This window comes from Neopsephotus bourkii, unplaced genomic scaffold, assembly GCF_033783945.1.
Source record: "Neopsephotus bourkii isolate Nb327-2 ecotype Australia unplaced genomic scaffold, CSIRO-AGI_Nbou_v1 NB_1417, whole genome shotgun sequence".
In the NCBI taxonomy this organism is placed as follows: Eukaryota; Metazoa; Chordata; class Aves; order Psittaciformes; family Psittacidae; genus Neopsephotus; species Neopsephotus bourkii.
This window is the reverse complement of record NW_026901894.1, coordinates 176,280-196,912: the sequence shown is the minus strand read 5'-3', so window position 1 is coordinate 196,912 and position 20,633 is coordinate 176,280. Positions and strand designations below refer to the sequence as shown.

At 44.9% G+C, this 20,633-nt stretch overlaps 1 protein-coding gene across 2 annotated transcripts in view; it reads left to right on the top strand.

The window, feature by feature from the left end:
* Window positions 1-20,633, top strand: part of ELMO1 (engulfment and cell motility 1) — a 223,971-nt gene that overhangs the window by 50,734 nt on the left and 152,604 nt on the right. For both annotated transcript variants that reach the window (XM_061367972.1, XM_061367971.1), the window contains 6 exons: window positions 1,386-1,485; window positions 6,891-7,042; window positions 7,402-7,480; window positions 11,991-12,041; window positions 13,407-13,529; window positions 14,832-14,963. In XM_061367972.1, the coding sequence (XP_061223956.1) occupies window positions 1,386-1,485; window positions 6,891-7,042; window positions 7,402-7,480; window positions 11,991-12,041; window positions 13,407-13,529; window positions 14,832-14,963 (637 nt within the window). The remainder of the gene's footprint in view (window positions 1-1,385; window positions 1,486-6,890; window positions 7,043-7,401; window positions 7,481-11,990; window positions 12,042-13,406; window positions 13,530-14,831; window positions 14,964-20,633) is intronic.

The window sequence follows — 20,633 nt, the reverse complement described above, 5'->3', positions numbered from 1 at the left end:
TATTGCAGTGTTAGAAACCAAGCGAACAAAACCAGCCCCAGAACTTTCCACGGCGTGTGTTTGCTGAACAAAACCTGAGCAAGGGATTCCTTGCAGAATTACAGTGTGGGTTTTAAGGACACTTGATTTTTTTATCAAGAAATGGTGTTTTTCTTGCTCTCTGGTGTAGTTTTTAGTGGAGCGCATCTGTGGAGTTATAATGAACGGGAGCTCCTTTCTTAAATGAAGGTGCTGCTAAAGGCTGCATCTTAACCCTCAGACATCCCTAAAAGACAGATGATATCAAATCCAGTAAAGTGGCTGCTGGAGTTGCTACATGGAAACTGGTTTTCTGCCTTATTCCCCTGACCTGCTGTAAATGTCTTCCTTCTGAGTGGATCTTCACTTAACTTGTACAGGTTGGTGCAGGATAGTAGGATAGCAAAGCAAAGAATCAGGATTACCAAACACTGAATTGCTTAACAAGTACTAGACTCAGGTTTTCAACACATGGAGCACTGCAGTTCCAATCTGAATTTTATCTATTAGGTAAGCTGTTGCATTCAAATCACTGGGACTATTCATGCTGTTTGATGACATAGCCATTTGCACTGGTTATATACAGAACTTAAGCTGATCTTTAAAAGCTGGTTTTTAACCTGGGAAATTCCTGTGCAGCTCTTCAGGTTAGAGCACATCATCTGTGTTGAGTTTAAACCTGCTTTGAATTGAGTTGCGTTCATACAAAGACGCCCTGAATCTTAAGTTTACAGGTGTAAAATGCAGTGCAGTGGCCTAAACAATTGGAACTGTGTGTTTGGATGAGCTATGGGAGCTTTGAAATTAGCTTGGCATGGTTGCCCATAGACAAACAAAAGGAGATGCATCTACAGGGCATTGACTAGTGGAAAATTGCTGCTCAATTTATAGTCTTAAAACTGTTATTTGTTTCCTTATAAAAGAAGGCACAAACGCTCCCCTGACTTCCTGCCAGTCTGCTTGATGCGGGGGTACCAGAACGTGGCACCTCTGTATGACCTTCAGTTAGGACCATTTCCATAAGCTGCTAAGAAAATCTCACTTCTTCCATTAGATCTAAACCTCTGAACCTATGCGAGGAGTTTAATTTGGACTCTCTGATTTCCTTGGGCATTGCATGCAGTGTTCTCCTGGGAATTAGTTCTTCTCTTAGCAAAGTGCTTCCTTTCAGGTGACTGTTCTTGATGTCCATGCTAAACTGGCTTGGAGACTGTCTGTTGCACGGCCTCTCTTGCTCTTCTGCTACCTCTTAGTCTGTGATTGGCTTCATTTTCCTGCCTTTCTGAAAGCTTCCTGCTGCTTTATTCCCTCGGTCGTTGCCCTGCTGCACCACTGGTAAATGTTATCCTGACTCCTGTCTCTTGCAGCTTTGGAGATATGTTGTCCTTTACACTGACTGCATTTGTTGAGCTGATGGATCATGGGATTGTATCGTGGGATACATTCTCTGTGGCATTCATTAAGAAGGTAAATTTGTAATGAACTCTCTCTGTTCTGTATCACTTGACAGTTTTGAGGTGAGTCAGTGTTTTATTTCATTTTCTCCACCCCCTGCCCCGGTACATTATTTAGGCCATTGCTCAGAAAGGTACATGGGAATGTGATTCAGGTGCTGTTTCAAACCAGCAATATTTGTAGTTGCAGGGTCTGACCCAACTTCCACAGCAATCAATGGGAGTGAAATGGGATCAACCCAGTATTAGGCCTATTGCACAAGAAATGGCTTGCTCAGTTAGAGTGTGACCTCCCTGTGCAGATACCATGCAGTTAAAGCAGAAATTAGTCTCCTGATTTATTGCAACTGAAAATGAATAATGCCATCTTTGTTGAACCAAAACCAGCGCCAGAATGTTTCCTCGGGGGGTATGGGAGGAAGAAAAAGGAATGGGTTTGCAAGTTGAAATGAAGCTGCTCTCTGCTGAGTTTATGGAGTTCTTCCCCCCCGTGAATCTTGCAGCTGAGCTCTGTGGGTTTGAAGCAGATCTTTCCACAGCTGGCAACATCTGTTCTGTTAGGTGTAGGGGATGCGTGAAAGCAGTAGAAACATGGGAGTACTCTGTAAATACAGAGATTTAACAGGATTTGTTACTGACTTAACCCTTTTCATTGGGGGGGGGGGATAAAAATCAACCCACACTTCCTTACAAAGAATTTTAAAACCAGGTTGAACTCCGAACTTAAGTTAGAATGGATTTTACAGGCTCAGAAGGGATCAGAGTTGCTTCACTAAAATGATACCAGAAGCAGTAATGGCATGGATATAACCTGTGACAAAGATATCTTCATTTTAACAGCAGGGGTCAGAGCAAAGAAGGTTTAATTTAGATTTGGTTTAGGAAGTTGCTACCACCAAAGGAAAGTACAAATGTCCTTTTGGTGCCCCAAGTGAGAGAAGAATTAATGATGAAGAGAACATTAGACATTAAAGCTCAGTTTTGATCATTAAAAATGATGGATGCTATTTGTAAGAAAAAATCAGTGTAATTGACCTGGTTTTTGGATTCTCTTTTTGCCAGTCTTGAAGTCTTAGATGATGGTGATTGTTAACTTTCCATGGTGAAGAAGATAGTAGGGGTGTTTTTAACAGACTCCTCCATATACATGGTCAACGCCTTATTTGCTAAGGGAGCCTCCTAAGAAGTGTATGAATAAACTTGCTAAAATCAGTTTAACTCAATCTGCTCTGTGGGTTGCCTTTGCCTAAGGGTATCAGCATCTTTTGCCCCGTGTGGCAACTGCAGCAGAGAGTGTTGTGTGCTCATCCCTCCTGTCTGGCACTTGCAGGGGTTTCCCTGGACAGTGACCCAATTCAAAGCAAGAGACACAAACGAAAGCATTCTCATGAAGTGCTTGTGAAGAGCAGGACTGGTGAGGACAGAACTGGTGGGCAAGAAAGGGAGCAAGCGGAAGAGTAGGACAGTTTGGAGAGGAAAAGGAGGACAGAGTGACAGAGAAAAGAGGCACGGGTCTGTCCTGACCTGCTGCGCAGCTGGGAACTGGAACAGCAGAGCCCTCAGAGGGTCTCCATGGGCAAGGGGCAAACCTAGAGAAGCACCTTTGGACCACGGCTCTAGCAGCAATCTACAGCCTTATCTTCACTTGCTTTGTGAGCTTGGCTTTGGACAGGGCACTTGAGGTTGCTGATGGGCTTGCTTAGGTACTTGACAGGATGGGTAAGGGAGCTGATAAGTCTCTGCTAGCTGAGGGGGAATTTTGCAGTCAAGTGCCTCTGCCCTTGAGGCTGTGTTTGGTGTTAAATGGAAGCCAAGCTGGAATGGGGGTGAATTCATCAGAACTTGTTTCTTGAATAGTTTTCTGACTTAAAAATGTAGAAACTGGAGACCTCAAAGGGAACCTCTAACTGCTTCTAATGACTCTTGGCCTTGGATGCAGTCTCCCTCCCATCCTTTGGGTACATAAAGACTGCTATTCCAGCTGCTGCAAGCAAGGATTGACACTGTCAAGGAGAGCTTTGTTCTTATCTTAAGGGAAAATAGCATCATTTGAAAAAGCTTCCTGTGATTTGTAAGATTCTCTCAAGACCTTTTCCTTGCATATGACAATAAAGTTTATTTCCAGCTGCCGTAGTTGCCTACAGGGTTTGGATGCCCAGTCCTTAGAAAATGTCTTGGTAACTGGATATCAAAATACACTATCCAAATTTGGTACTCCTGTCTTTAGTTCCTGTAAGAGGAGAAGTCGAGCCCATAGGATTGGTTGAGATAGTTAAAAATATCTCTTAGCATGCTTTATATAATTCCTGTTCCATAACTGTGGGATGCAGGGCCTCGACCTTGATGAATTGGTTACTCTGCCTCGAAAAAGTACTGTGCAGAAGAAGGGGGTGGCAGCAGGGAGAGGATCTCCGTGTGTCACAACTCTCAGTTGGTGTTGGTGTTTCTGTAGTCAAATACAACTCCAATTCCTGACTTGAAAATGAGATGCCTGCTTTAAAGTTTTACTATGCATTAGCACTTCACAGAGAGTGGACCTTGGTCAGGTTTTTCTGTCCATTTTCACACCAAAATGGTCCAGACAAGTGACGTAATGAGCACAGCACTGCTCAGAGAATCGGATCTGTTCCCTTCACTGTTTTCCCTCTCTGTATTTTGGTGGTGGTGCAGTTCATTTTGTTAGGATGAGTGGGGGGTTTTGTTGGTTTTAATTTTAATTTTGGGTTTTTTTTGTTTAAAGCTTTTGAATTCTGTCTGCTGCTTTAAGTGATGCTGGGACAGGAAGAGAACACCGATGATGTAGTTAACTGTGGGTTTCTCATCTACCCTCACTTCACATGCTTAGCTCCTGTTTCTCAAAGCATTAAGGCTTAATGGGTAAAGCCATTCTGATCCCTAATTTCCCTTGGAATTGATAGGAAAGTGAGCACCCAGCCTCTTCTTTTGTATGTGGCCATAATGTCCTGGTAGGGCTATACAGATAATAAGATTGCTGAACAAATAGTTTTAGCCTTAACAAGACATATCCATGTGACAGGTCTTCATGTGAAAGTGCAGAGCAATGAGGTTGGTTATTTCTGGAGGGGAGGCTGTGCTCCTGTGAGCTTGCATTGTTTTTATCAGTAGAGTTTTGATGGGTGAGTGCAGGATTATTTGGGGATGTTGAAAGCCCTCCCTGTGCGTGGTGCTCAGTAAGCAGAGAACAGCAAATAACACAGATTTGGACTCCTGTTGCTTCTTGCCTCTTTTCAAGATGGGTCTGCCGTTTCCACATCCAGAACTTCAAGTATGGTAATGGAGTTTCTTTTTAATCCAGTTTTGCTCTCTCTAGAACTGAGCATGCCTTATTTATCAGGGTAGACAAGCCTGTTACTTCTGGCCACACTTGATGCTTCAGCTAGGTGGTTATGAGTATACATAGCTTGACATGCAAGTTAACTAGTGGGTGTTTTGCATGTATATTAAGTGTGATATCTCATAGCTGTGACACGCAAACCAGCTTCCTACCTTGTGTTTAGTGGTTAGAAGATGCTATGGTCCAGGGTCAGAAGAATAACTTATGTCTAGGGCAGCCTGTCCTAGACTGAGGTTTCAGTTGTCTGTACTGTGACACTGCTGCAGGCCCCTGGGATGAGTATGTTATATCCCAGGGAAGTGTTACTCACTTGAAACATCATGGGGAGGAGCTGCTGCACCCAGCCTAATTCATCCATGTCAGGGCATACATGAAGAGGATGGTGACAGCAGCCTGACAAGCTGAGACACAGCCTGGATGTGCTGTGTTCCTGCTGCACAGCTGATCCTGATGACAGAGGCATCCACGGCACCTTTGGTTTAGTGTGTGATCGGTGCAGAGTTGCTCTGTGCGTGCACTGTTGATATTTTGAGCATTGTGGACGTTTGGCAGCTTCAATAAAACCCTGGGTAAGCATTAAGAGAGGCGATGCAGTACAGTGCTGCTGAGGTACTGCTGCTTGCTTCATGCAGCACAATGTGCATCATGCACTAATGTAAATGTTGCTTTGGTTCAGGGCTTGCAGACAGCAGATACTGAAAATCCAGAGTAGAAAAAGGCTAATATTAGGTTGCTTTTCTCCTCTTCTCTATGCATGCATGGGTTGGTTCTTTATTTTCTGCAAAGTCAATGTACTCCCTGAGCTCTGTTAGATTCAGCATAGCATGGTCCTGTTGGGGTAATGCAAGCCAAGCAGCAGAGCAAACAGCAGTGCAGCAGTGGATTAGAAGCAGCATCTATCCCTTTTTCCTTGTCATCCACAATCCAAGTTGCAGAAAGGGTGTTCTGCTTTCTCACTGCTGTTCAGAACGTCACAAGCGTGGAGCAGTTTTGCTGTCCCCATGTCAGTATTTAAGTGTGAATTTTACAGCAGCTTTTCCAAGCATAGGGCATTGCCTTCCTCCCTCCAAAGGGAACACAATGCCGAGGTCTAAGCAGAAACAGTATAATCCCATTAGTGGCTTGTGGCATGAGGATTGAAGAAGCACTTGGGCTTTTATGTTTTCTGGAAGGAACGCATCAAATGTGAGGCAGGGCCACTGCAGTCTGTCACTTGGCTGTAAAGAGCAAATACCTGTGGTCACACAACATTCTTCTGTCTGTCTGTTCAGCCTGGCTGGGCTGGTAATGGTGCATCCAAGGGAAACCCAGGGAGCTGGGTCCATGGACTGGACAGCATGCTGAAGAGCTTCCATTGCCCCTCTTACTGCCCAGCTGTGTTGGGTGTGCAGCGTGTCATTGCCGCAGTGCAAACGCAGCAGAGGTCCAGCCTGGGTTTAATTAACGTGCCATTTGTCTGTGGCCGCTTGCAGTAAAAGTGAGGGCTCTTAATGCATGAACATGGAGCTAGGCTGGACTCCAGGCAGAGCTATGGAACCAGTCGTGCTCATAAATGATCATCAACAGAGTTTGAATGTGTAACCTGGGGAGGGCTTTCGGTTTTGTTGGTAACAGCAAAGGGCAGGAGGGGGTGAAAATGTGTTTTGTCGAGGAGATAAGCGTCAGTTTCTCTTTTGAAACATCTTCCTTGAGCCTAGCTATTTGTGCAGAGACAGGAAATGTTCCCCTTGCCTTTTCCAAGGTTTTCCTCACAAGAGAATACAACTGTTCCAGTTCTTTAGTGTTGTTTTATCATGGACTTCCCGTAACGTTGAAGCATAGATTTTGGTACTATGAATATTGACATCAATCTGTGGCGATTAGTGCCAGCTGAAGAATCTGTGCCACTCTGTCCTTTGGAGGTATCTGCAGTGCCTGGTTGCTGCCAGGTACTCACTGGTACCCGCTATGTGGACAAGACTAGTTTTATTCTAGTGCCTTTGAGCCATGTCCAGAGTTTTCTTTCTTCTGTTTTCCTCCTTTTCATGACAAGATGTAAATCCCCCAACTGTTTGCATTTGTAGATAGCAAGCTACGTGAACAAATTCGCCTCGGACATCTCTATCTTGCAACGATCACTAGCAATCCTGGAATCGATGGTGCTCAACAGCCATGATCTGTATCAGAAGGTGGCACAGGAGATCACAATTGGGCAGCTAATCCCACATCTGCAGGGGTGAGTGTCTTCAACTGTCATCTGATCCAGTGGAATTCCCTCCTCCCACCCCAAATGAGCACAGCATTTGGAAAAAGGAGTGGTGTAAGGACAGGAAACCTGCTGTACAACTCCTGCATCGGCTATATGTGAGTGGCCCTTCAAGGATGGGACTGATTCCACCATTCTTGAACGCTGAGTCTGGAACATCTCTTTCTTGATAGTGGAGACAACCAGGACCCATTATCTAACTTGTACATGGTTAACCTTAAGTGCCAACAGTGCCTCTATTTCTACCTGCAGAAATGCAGCTGGAAGATCAGTTTATAGCTGTGTGTACTCATGTTGTTCTCTCATGTTTGTAATTTCCTTCCAAACAGGACAGACCAAGAAATCCAGACGTACACCATTGCAGTAATCAATGCACTCTTCCTTAAAGCACCGGATGACAAGAGGCAGGTAAGTTGTTCCTACGCATCTGTAGTGTGTCATATTCATACCTGCAGTTGTCTCAGTGTCGTGGTTTAAGCCCAGCCGGTAACTCAGACCCACGCAGCTGCTCGCTCGCTCCCACTCCCTTCCTCCCCCTGCTCCCACATGGATGGGGAGGAGAAGGGAAAGAATGTGGCTTCCATGGGTTGAGACAAGAGCACTCCAGTAACTAAGGTATAACACAAATCACTGCTGATACCACCATTAACAATAATGATAAGGGAAATAACAAGGGAAGAGAATACAACTGCTCACCACCCACAGACTGATACCCTGACCTGAGCACTGATCTAACCCTACTGGGTAACTGCCCCCAGTTTATATAGTGGGCATGACGTGCTGTGGTATGGAATACCTCTTTGGTCAGTTTGGGTCAGGGGTCCTGTCTCTGCTTCCTCCCGGCTTCCCCTCCTCCCTGGCAGAGCAGGAGGCTCACAATGTCCTTGGTCAGAGTAAACATCACTGAGCAACAGCTAAACCTATCGGTGTTATCAGCGCTGTTCCCAGGCTGAAAGTCAAACCCACAGCACTGCACCAGCTACTGAGAAGGAGAGAAATGACTGCTACTGCTGAAGCCAGGAGACCCAGCCACACTTGTCCTGCAGATAATTCAATCTGAAACTTGTTCAGTTGCTTCATGCTGGCTATGCGATTCCTTTTGATGGAACTGCCTCCCTCTTGCACCAATATCAGTAGGGATGAAGCATTCTTCTGTGCTTTTGTAGGTCCCTGTAACCTCACATGAACCATATTGACTGTGGCTGGCTGTAGTATTTATTGTACTAAAGTCTTTGCCAGAACAGCTTGTAAAACCAGGCTATTTTTTGGTAAGCTGTTTCCCTCAGGATCTTTTAATAAAGAGCGTGTTCCTTTTGGGCATGGAAACATCTTGCCATGTGAGCATTTAGGGACTTTTATAGGGGCCTATTTTAAGTTAACTTCAGTGCCAGAGATCAGCAGTCTCAAAAGGAAATATTTCAAGCTTGCTGGTTGCTGTTTAAGGAGGATGGAATGCAGTGTGTTATGGGATAGGGAAGCTTTAGCCATGTTTATGAGGTCATTGGTCTGTGTCAAAACACATTTAGTCATTCATTTATTTAACACTTCGGTCACCAAGAATAGTGATGATAACTCCTGGGGTGGCATCCAGTTAGTGTCCAGAGTTCATTGATTTCATGGAGACCTGCTGATCAGCTCTGACAGGGACTCTCCTTAGACCTATTTATGGGTTTAAACACTGGAGGTTGTTTAACCAAACATCAGAGCCCTCATGGGTCATTCTTCTGTTTTGCTTCAGAAGTGTTTCTAAAATGGAAAACAGGGGAAAGTAAAACCATGATTTAATTAAAACAAAGGCAGATATTTTGTTCCCATTCCTCTTTTTCTTCTCCCTCCAACCCAGTCCTCAGTTAAGGGCATAAGGCACCTCAGGAAGAGAAACTGGAATAAAGGTTTCCTTTCAGTTTTGGCATAAAACCAGATCAGCAGAATATAATGATCTGGTTTGGCTTGAAGGCTCCTAGCTCTAACACTTGCAGGAAACATCCTTCAGCCTTTCATAACCTATAATAACTAGTTGGAATCTGTTAGGTTTCTCTTTATGTTGTGTTTAATCATTAAATCACACTTTGAAGAAGGTAGATGCCCATTAGCTTCAGGGTAAGGTTAGCTGGCGTTGTTTACTATAGGGATGCTGCAGAGGGACTCTTCATTAGGGACTGTACTGACAGAACAAGGGGTAATGGGTTCAAACTTAAACAGGGGAAGTTAAAACTGGATATAAGGAGGAAGTTCTTCCCTGTGAGGGTGCTGAGGCACTGGAATGGGTGCCCAGGGAGGTTGTGAATGCTCCATCCCTGGCAGTGTTCAAGATCAGGGTGGACGTGGCCTTGGGTGCCATGGTTTAGTGTGAGGTGTCCCTGCACATGGCAGGGGGGTTGGAACTGGATGATCTTAAGGTCCTTTCCAACCCGAACTATTCTATGATCCTGTCTTTCTAAGACAATGAACTGAGGTGATGCAGTCTCATGTGGTTACCTGATGGTGGATACTCCAAAGTTAAGCTTCAGCACTCACCACTAATGGGGTTAGGAGTGAGAAGCTGCACCAAACCCTGTATGAAGCTTTGGCCCCATCTCTGCTGCTGTCTTATGGAGACCAGCATGATGCGGAGCATTGGAATGGTACTGGGAATGGTGGAAACACTTTTTTGGCAATTCTCTGTATTTTTGCAGACGTGTTGCTATGGGAAATGAGGTGGCAATTTTGTCAAATAATTCCTGTTCTCCTCTGTTACTGCAATACTTACTTTAGAAGAGGGAGCTCTGCTAATAGCCGTAGAGCCTGCCCAGAGAGGTTGGTTTGGATGCACTAATTGGTTTTGTGAATGCTTGTTGCTCCGATCAGGTTTTGCTCCAGTGACAAAAACCAGTATCCCAGTAACAGCTTTTTAAGTTACCGGTATAAGAGAGAAGTGACAATTTGATGATCCTCTCCAAAGAGGCAAATAAAAGCATTGCCTTTTTTTTATCTCTGCTGGCATGGAGACAAGGCTGCCTCCTATGCTTCAGCTGCCCGCGTTTTGGCAGTGGATGTGCTTTGACAAAACCAGCCAGTCTGTTCCCTGTAACATGAAGTCAATGATGTGCTTGGCACTCCCCCTGCAGCCCAGCTGAGCGTTTCCAGAAGTGATGGGAGCATCTGTATTGTTCATTCTCTTGATGTAAAGTGCAGCTGAAGCCTGCTCAGCCAGAAAAGGCTTAAAACTAAAGTTGAGTTTCTCTTCCCTTTGGTCCCCTCTCCCTTCCTTATAATGCCCATGTTCTGTTGCAGCACCTTCTATCTGCTCTAAAGAAAACAGTCAACATCCACGGCTACATCCTGTCTCACACTTAGAATTAAGCATGTGTCAGCACGGATGGGATTTGTTGGGCTGTGTTATGTAAGGCTGCGACACATGAGCTCCATTTCCAATCAGTGATTTATTAATTCCAGACATTACCCCCTTGTGTATATGCAATCAGTGTCTCAATAGCAGTGTGCATTGTTATCCAAGTCCTTTTGTAGTACATTAAATAAATAATTGCATTATAATAATTGCTCTAAGCTGTATGCATCCCATATGCTAGTGTATGTCCATACATGCACACACACATACTTCTATATTGACAGAAAAGATGATGAAACTTAAAAATGGGACGTGAACTTGTAGGTATGGTTGAGAATAGACTGTCATGATTGACAAGTGTAAAATATTCCCTCCTGTGCACTGTAGGACAGGCTGCAGCATGGGCAGGAGAGGGGCTTGGGACAAGGGCCTGTAGGGACAGGCCAAGGGGAATGGCTTGAACCTGCCCGAGGGGAGACTGAGCTGAGCTCTTAGGCAGAAGCTCTTCCCTGTGAGGGTGCTGAGGCGCTGGCACAGGGTGCCCAGAGAAGCTGTGGCTGCCCCATCCCTGGCAGTGCTCAAGGCCAGGTTGGACACAGGGGCTTGGAGCAAGCTGCTCCAGTGGAAGGGGTCCCTGCCCATGGCAGGGGTTGGGGCTGGGTGAGCTTTAAGGTCCCTTCCAACCCAAACCAGGCTGGGATTCTGTGATTGCTACCAAAATCCAGGCAAGAAATACCATTTTCTGTAATGAAGCAGTGTATCAGCTATGTGATCCATATGCATTGGTTTGGGGGTCACAAACTCAAATTTACTATGAGAAAAGGGGCAAAGAAAATGAAAAGTATGTCAGAAGCTGAGGCTTTTGGCAATCCAAAACCAGCAATGAAAGGCTTCAGAAGAGACCTCTGTGGCTTAAACAGCATTTACACACACTTGTTCTAGTGCAAGCATCCCCCTGCAGGCACAGAACGAAGCATGGAATGGGGGCCAGCCAGGACATTAAAACAAGACATAAATGAGATGCTTATTTAAAGTCCCATGCTCTAACTTTCACTCAGTTCATCAGCCTACACCTCAGAACTGCTTCATTATAGCAAATGCTATTTCTCGCTGATATAGCTGATACACTGCTTCATTTGATTTATAAGTAGCACTGCTGAAACAGGAGAATAAACCAGTTTAAGTCGCTGTTCTCATAGCAGCCTTCCAGTATCTGAAGGGGTTCTATAGGGATGCTGGGGGTGGACTCTTCATTAGGGACTGTAGTGGTAGGACAAGGGGTAATGGGTTAAAACTGAAACAGGGGAAGTTTAGATTGGATCTAAGGAGGAAATTCTTTCCTGTTAGGGTGGTGAGGCACTGGAATGGGTTGCTCAGGGAGGTTGTGAATGCTCCATCCCTGGCAGTGTTCAAGGCCAGGTTAGACGAGGCCTTGGGTAATATGGTTTAGGGCGAGGTGTCCCTGCCCATGGCAGGGGGGTTGGAGCTTGATGATCTTAAGGTCCTTTCCAACCCTAACCATTCTATGATTCTATGGCATAAAAATACCTGCTTCTGGCTAATTTTTGTTTTTATTTCAAACTTCATCAGGAAATGGCAAACATTTTGGCACAAAAGCAGCTTCGCTCCATCATCTTAACTGTAAGTAGATCAGTTTTACAAGTTATTTTTCACTAGCAGAGAGAAAATGTGACTCCAGTTTTGGTGATCATTGCTTTTGTCTTAATGCATTTCAGTTACACTTGTATTTTGATCTGTTTTGAAGCCTGTAATACACAAATAAAGGTTTGGTTGTTGAATAGGCTGAAAACTGGTTGCCAGAAAGGGTGTTTTTCCAGGCAAATAAATAGTGATTTCTTCATGAAAATATAACACTGAATACTCTTTTTTTTTTTTTTTTTCCCAGTTCTTCAGATTATTTTGTCCTGTTATAAAGTTGCACACGTTTTGTGTCCACTTGCACAAAAGAAGCATAAAATACAGCACAGAGTGAAGTTAATATAACATGAAAGACGTGCATCTGCTATCATGGAAAACCAGAGGAATTTTGCCTTTGACCTTAGAGTCAAAGGGAGCAAGGGAAAGAACTCTTTCTGTGTTATGAGATACTGGGCAGTGTAAACCAAACCAAACAACAGCCAAACAAGCCCTTGCTCTCCCTCATTCACTCTGATAGTTTCAGGGATCCACACAAAACCCCTCGGGATTTGTTTCAGTGGGCATGCCTTTACCCTGCTGTGTCCATAGCAGGTTTGGTGTAAGCCCATGGATAATATTCTCAGGTGTTCATTTACTGTCATAAAATGCTCCAGTGCCTTTTGGCAGACAGCTTCCTTTAGCCCCTGGAACTGTACGGTCTCAGTTGCTGTCTCCATCTCCTAAACTTGGTGGGTTTTGGCACTCCAGGGATGTTTCAGTTGTTCATCAGTTTGGTATCTGCTTTCTGGGTGGGCCTGATTCTGCACACATGGGACATTGTGTGAATGTATTTCTAAGCATCTTCCTCCTACAGAATGGAGTTACCTGGTAGAGGTAGGATTGTGGTGCGATGCTTGGTGTCGACTCCTGCAGCCAGGACCCTGTTAGATCTCTGTACTCGCTGGCTGTGTCTGCAGCCTGAATACTTTCTGTTCAGGCAGTCACTCTCTTAAATGGTTTCTTGACTTACTCATTTTGTTCCCATACAGAGCTCTGAGGCCCTTGGGAAGGAGTTAATTTTTCTTCCAAGTGACTTCTCAGGACTGCTTCATGTCACTTCTCAACACGGGCACAGGCTCTATCTAGTGGCGAGGAGGAGAAAGTTTAAGCACGTTGTTATTGTAGAGTCCTGCCCATTACAGTCCCTTATCCTTTAGTACCTAAATCAGTCGTGCTTGTCCTGGTTTCATTTTGCCTTCTTTTGCACTGGTGTGTAGTGTGTGTACTTAGAGAAATGGAAACACCCGAGTGCGTGTGCTGTGATTTTCTGGTAAGATGGCATTCACTGGGGTCTCTCCTTCTTTGCAGCATGTTATCAGGGCACAGAGGGCCATCAATAATGAAATGGCACACCAGCTTTATGTTCTTCAAGTACTTACCTTCAACCTTCTGGAAGATAGGATGATGACAAAAATGGATCCCCAAGATCAGGTAAGCCTCTGGCATGATCTGGTCAGAACAGGAAGAGGGCCACTGCTCATTGCTGTACCTAAAACTCTTCATGGAGGGAAAGACACTGGGAATGTTTGCACCATTCATTCGTTCACTCATTCTGTTATGAAGCAGGTTATGTTTTCTGGTTGTTAGATGTACTGGCTATTGCATTCCGTATGCAAAGGTACAACAAAATGGCCAGGCTTTTCTCCATAGCAGATGGCTTCATGAACTGAGCTGGGTGTCATCCTGAGCCAAAACTCCGAGCAGCAATCCAGCGTTTGTGCCTTCTGTGTACTTCTCAGAAGCAGCGTAGATGTGTGGTCCTTTGTAAAAGTGCTTCTGTAGAGCTGGAATGAACATTTAAATGAAAACTGTCTGGCCTGATAGAGTTGAAGTTAATTTGTACTACTGAAAACCCGGGTTTGTGACTGGGCACCTCTGTAATAGTTGTGCATTTGTTTATTGCTGGCTGTGTCCAAACAGCAGCTTTAATATTGTTCATTGTACTAGGAGAGACACTTGCTTAAGCGATGCATACAAGTTAGAGTCAATGAGCCATAGAGAAGATGGGTCTTCTTACTTTAATTTTTGTGGCCTTTTTCTTTAGGCCAAACAACAAGGAGGAACTTGATTTCAGTTACAAGAGGAAGTTAAGACCTGCTGATAATTTGGAGGAGGTGGGAGGGCGACATGGTTGTAAACATGAGTAACCTCATGCCATAAGATTTTACCCTTCCTGTTTCTTAAGTCTGAGGCAGGAAGGTTGGACTCTTGGGCACACAGTTAACTAGTGCCTATCTCCATAGACAATGACTGACATGGTGGTGGTAGTGGTGATGCTAGGGTGGTTGTCACTGTCTTGAGACGTTTCCAGTGATGTGTAACTGCAGTGGTTCCTCTCTTGCCCATTGCTGTGCTAGCAAACGTGGGCAGTTACCAAAAGGAATGCAGAGAGCGGAGCCATTTCAGTTTTAGACAGCAGAGTGCTGAAGTACCAGCTGAATCTGTAATGTGTGTGATCTCTTGGCTCCTGTAGTTCCATGCCTATGCTTAAAATGAAGTGTGCAGCCCAGTTCCTGGAAGTCAGCCCTTGAGCATCTCCATGCGAACCCCACCAAATGTGAGGACTTTGCACAATGGGAACCACAAAGTTATTTTGCTGCCTGAGTATGAAGTAGGGAATTCAGACCAAGAAAGGCTGGGCAGTGGAGGCGAAACAGTGTTGAACCAGCTTTTGTGATATTGGTTATTAAAGGGAGAGGTTTTAACCCGTTTTTTAACGTTGTTTTGTCACAGGCTCAGCGGGATATCATCTTTGAACTCCGACGAATCGCGTTTGATGCAGAATCGGAGCCTAACAATAGCAGTGGCAGCATTGAGAAACGCAAATCCATGTATACCCGAGACTATAAAAAACTGGGGTTTATTGTGAGTATTCTTGTGTGGTGGTGCACTGAAAGTGGGTGAGGGTATCCATTGTGCATCTTGTAACCAGTCACTTCTCTTACTTGGTCTTCTGGCTATTTCCTCCTGTAATGCGACAGTATTTTGATTGTCTAGAGCTTAATGATGGTGCTGATAGGGTTGAGTGTTTATGCCTGTGAATCACAGGGAACACCAACAAGGCAGGTAACAGGGTGGGAATCTGTTACAGACCACACAACCAGGATGAAGAGAAAGGTGGAATATTGTGTAAGCAGCTGGGAGAAGGCTGAAAGAACACTGAATCCTGTGTTCGGCTCCGGGCCTCTCACTGCAGGAGAGACAATGGGGTGATGGAGGAGAATGGAGCTGGTGCAGGGCCTGGAGCCCAAGCGTGATGGAGAGCGGCAGAGGGACCTGGGGGGTTCAGGCTGGAGAAGAGAAGGCTCAGGGGGGACCTGATGGCTGCCTACAACTGCCTGACAGGAGGATGGAGCCAGGAGGGGCTGGGCTCTGCTCCCAAGGAACAAGGGATGGGACAAGAGGAACCGGCCTCAAGCTGCACCAGGGCAGGTTTAGATGGAGCTGAGGAACAATTCCTGCCCCAGAGGGTGCTCAGGCATTGGAACAGGCTGCCCAGGGCAGGGCTGCAGTTGCTGTCCCTGGAGATGTGTAGGTGTGATGCTCAGGGGTGGGATTTAGTGGTGGTGTGGCAGTGCTGTGTTATCAGTTGGCCTTTTGATGAACTTAAAGGTCTTTTCCAACCTCAATGATTCTGTGGTTCTAACTGGAAGAAATAATTCCCTGTGGTTGAAGCACGTAGTTTTTCATGACATTCCATGACCCTTGATTTACTGTGTTTATATGGCTTGATACTATTTGGAGTACTTCATCTTGAGAGAAAGCTGGTTTGTAGTAGTTCACAGCAGAGGGCACTAGCATCATACTAGATGCAGGCTGTTCATAGCAGTTGAACAGCTCACTTGCATGGGTACAGTCATTTCAGCCTTAGAAATAGTAGGAAGCTGTTCTGCAGTGTGAATTCCCATTTCTCAGTTGAATGCTGGAAGATGTTTGATGCTTAGGCTAAAGGATACAGCTTGGGCAATAAAAAATGACTGAATTTGCCTTACAGTTTGTTATACAGTGTACTGTAAATAGTTTCTTTTCTGTCTGGCATTTACTGGTCAGATAACTTTTCCCTCTGAAGTAATAGTTTGTTCCTGGGTTTGAATGGTTTTCAGGCTCCTATGGGCTCTGTGACAGGGATGCTTTCTTGCATCTGGATTTCTTAGTTGTCTATGGGGCTTTAGTTTGTTTTCCAATCTCTGCAGATCTGTAAAAGATGAGGTTTAGTGAATGTACTTAAAGGTCCAGTGGGACAAACTTAGGTTTGACTCCCAGCTCAGGCCATGTTCTGCAGATGTGGCAGCAAAGCATCAGTCTGTTTTCCAAACCCGAGGCAGAAATACAGAACTCACAAACCTCGCTCTCACACCCATCCTGTGCTTGATGCTGTTAGGGCCCAGAGGTGTGTGACCTACTGCATTCTTTCCCATCACCATAGCTTCATTGGTTTAAGTGACTGTTTGCCATACATTAGAGCAAGCTGCTCTAGTGGAAGGTGTCCCTGCCAGTGGCAGGGGTTGAAACTGGGTGAGCTTTAAGGTCTCTTCTGACCCAAACCTGTCTGGGGTTTTGTGACTCCATAGCTTCTCATCCGGGTGTGATCATCAGCCTGTTTTCTGCTGGTCCGGGGTGGTAGCAGAAGGATGCAAGGGGATTACTGGTGTTTGGAGGCATTAGGTTTAAGGTGGCTGGGAGAAAACCTGAGAAACTTTATTCTGTTAACAAAAATGGAGCGTTGTAAGCAGAAAAGCCTGGCAGGATGGTGTCTGTGTGCTGGAGGAGCTGCTCGGTGCTGTTGATCTGAGCTCATAATTGTGCAGGAGGGGGCACCTGGGTCAGATGTGCTGTTAGTGAGCAGCACCATAGTGACCAGCAAATCCAGATGTCAAAGCTGCTGCTGTTGTTTACCATGCAGCTGCATGTGGTTTATCAGAATGGTTTGTCAGGGGCTGTGGGCATCTAACAGTTTGCACGTTGTTGAAATGAATAAGCCAGCCTTTTACTGTTTTACTGCTCAGTTCCTCTTAGCTTTAGTCCTTCCAGAAGAGAACACATTTAAAAGCCCGTCATATGCTGTGTGTGATTTCACCGTGTGTTTGCTTGTTGGCTGCTTGTTTGCTTTGTGCATCCCAGTTACAAACTCGTGGGGGCAGGCCAGCTCCATGGATTTGAGTGTAGTGGGGCTGAGTGGTTTGTTCCAAGTGTATCCTGGCAGAAGAGCTCTTGTACTGCTAATGGGTTTCTGACCCCTTCTCTTAGAGGTGGATCTTGGACATCTTTCTGTGCTATTATGTACAATAATATACCCAACACTGGTCAGACAAAATGACATCTCTCTTCTTTTGTAATGTGGGCTTCATCTGTTTCAAGGCTTGATGCGTATAGCTGATTCCACATGGCCCCTTCTTTGATTTTGAAGCAATGGTAGTTTTGTGAAACAGTGTAAATTCAATTTATTGTTAGTTACTGAAAATAGGACTGTTCGGGGTTTTTTTAAGCCTATGCAGTGTTCCATCTCATGCATGCAACCAGATATGTGTGCGTGTTACTTAAATGTGCATATCACTCTGTTCCCCCTCCTCTCCTTCCTCATGGGTTTCTTTGCCTGTTGAAAGATGTAAAGGACAGTAAATAGCATCACATACAAAGTATTGGCATTTCTTCAGTTACAAAGGGTTGCAGGCATTCTCTTTGAGTGTGTGCTTTCATTAACTAAAGCCTATGAATGAATGAAAAGACAAGGGGAAGAAGGTGACTCATTTGTGAATACTGAATTATTTCCCCAAATTAACCGCACCTTCATACCTGCATTGTGCATATGTTGACTGATGTCGTCAGCCTGCTGCACAGCCCCTGCATGAGTGGCAGTGGGATGTGTTCCTGTAAAAATGCCTTAAATCTTCCTACATTCTGGTGCAGCTCTGTCCTCTGCCTGGAGGAGACTGGAGGCAGAGCAGAGCAATGCCCAGGCATGCAAAGCATCTGCGTTTGGCAGGGCACAGTTCTAGTTCTAAGAGCTTCACATCCCTGTAGAGGGAGGCAAAGAAGAGTCCAGGTCAAGTGAACTGAAATCCCCCAATGATGGACCCCATGAGTTTTTTTCTCTTTATCACCTCTCTGCTAAGGGCAGATGAGGTATGTTACAGGATGAGCAACCTCTTAAGGGTGCTGCGGTGTCCCCAGCTACCACAGTCATCGTTATTAATGAAGTTCCAAGGGAACACTCCATTTGTGCCAGTCTTGCTCTGTGGATGTGCCATGCATGCTGTAGGATGGAAGTATGAAGTCCTTTACTGGAGCTGATAGTTACAGCAGGAAGGAGTTTCACTCCATTCTTTTGAGTGATGATGGATGAGAGAGGCAACTGCAGCCATTAAGTGGGCTGCTTCCTGTGTGGGTTCTCTGTAGAGACACATCCTCAGGAAAACTAATGATTATTTTTACTTTGCTTTTACTCGATTGCTTATAATTTAAGTAATTTGTCTTTAAAAGAAACCATGGCTGAAAGGTGTTTTAATTAATGCACCGTAATTACAGTGGCAAAGGTTATGTCAAGAAGGTTAAGTTTGGGTAAACCTGCCTGAAGTGTAACTAAAGCAATCAAAAGGATGCTGTCCTAGTAGTCTTATGCTTAGAAGACTGATTCAAGCAGATCTTGGTTTTGAACCTTTCATTTTAGTTGTTAACTATTTGGTATCGTTTTCCTTTGTACAAAATGCCTGTTGAACAGCCCCGGATTTCTCCTTAGTAAGTGGTCTTTGAACCCTTGCTCTTTGTTAGCACTGTTAATGTTTGTACGCCAGTATACCAGCTGTGCCAGCCATTATGCTTCAATGAGTGCAAGTCACAGTGTACCTTACTCAAGAGACATTAAGCTTACCTGAACTCAAAAAAAAAGGCTTTTTGTGCCAAAATGTGACTTAGGAACAGCTGTGATAGGATTCACAGAGATCAAATGACTCAGGTAGGTTTTGATTCTGCTGCGTCTGACCTCCACCTCGTTGTAAGCGTTTAACCTGTGTTTATTTACGATGCACGGGTTTAGATGGATTAATGTTCTTGGCTTGCTGCTCCTGCTGGCACTGTTCGCACTGTTTGCTCATGGCTGTCTTCTTGCTAGCTTGAGAATGATCCTGCTGGGCAGGGTGGGAATTTGTGCCTTAGATCTTACCTGTGTAGAAAAGGCAAACCGCATTAGCGATGCTGGTGAAACGAAACCAACTGATTGCCTGACGTGTTCCAAGGTCACAAAGAGGCTTATCTTTCTACCACTGTTTAAGTCAGGGATAGATGCCAGGCTCCTGGTGTAGTTCTTTACTGCTGCAGTTCAAACAGTACAGAACGGGCTCACTGGCCAGGACATGCGTGTTAGACTTCCATTAGGGGTTCGGAAGAGCTGGAGCTATTTGGAAAGCTGTAGCTCTTGATTGCTGTCCAGCTGCTCTGGCTGGAGGGGTACCTGCCTCACACCCTCTTAGCTGAGCCTCTAGAAAGTCTCATGGGTATGGTCCTTAATTCTCTGCAGTACAAACCATCTGGATTAGCTCACACCTTGCCCAGCATCAGTTTCCTCTAAAGTGGGCTGACTCTTCATTAGGGACTGTAGCGATAGGACAAGGGGTTATGGGTTCAAACTGAAACAGGGGGAGTTTAGGAAGAAGTGCTGAGGCACTGGAATGGATTGCCCAAAGAAGTTGTGAATGCTCCATCCCTGGCAGTGTTCAAGGCTAGGTTGCACAGAGCCTTGGGTGACATGGCCTAGTGTAACATGTCCCTGCCCATGGCAGGGGGTTGGAACTGGATGATCTTAAGGTGCTTTCCAGCCTTTCCAACCCAAACCATTCTGTGATTCTATGACTTTGCCTGAAAGTATGGGCCAGGAAACTTGGCAGGGTCCACTGAGGTGTCTGCTAAATGTCAAGTGTGGAGTAGTCATCAACTAGTGTGGCTTCTAGTTTCTTGACCCAGTCGAGGTGGATCTGTGAGTGGATGGTTGGCCTCTCGTTTAGTTGTTCTGTGTTGTTCTGTAAACTTAGTGGGTACTGGGAGATATCTGGTAGTAATTTACCATGCTGAAAACATGCAATTGAAATGATTGTGTTCCACTGATTCATTCCAAGTATTCCTGAGAGGGTACGTGATCTGTTACTGCGTGATAACTTCATGTGCCCAGGAAAAATGACTTCAGTAATAAGGAGGCAGCAATCTGTGAAGTGCTAAACCATGTCTCCAGCTGTAAAGTCTGTTCTTGGTAACGAAATTAAGACCTGACAGGTAATTCATAGTTTTCATGTATTTGATGTGATTGCTCTAAGTTATAGCACTCATTTTAGATTCCTCTAGGCTTTCAAACTGTTGGCAGTCTGTAGGGCTTAAGATCGTTGAATCCAAAGCATTAGTTCCCTGTAACTGTAAAGCTGTAATATAGGTATGTATAAAATACAGAGAATTACGCAAGAGCATTTTGTCTTGCTTTACAAAACAAAATTTATGCAATAATTTATTCATGGTTGAAAATATGTAGTGCTTGTCTTTTGACATGCGCTG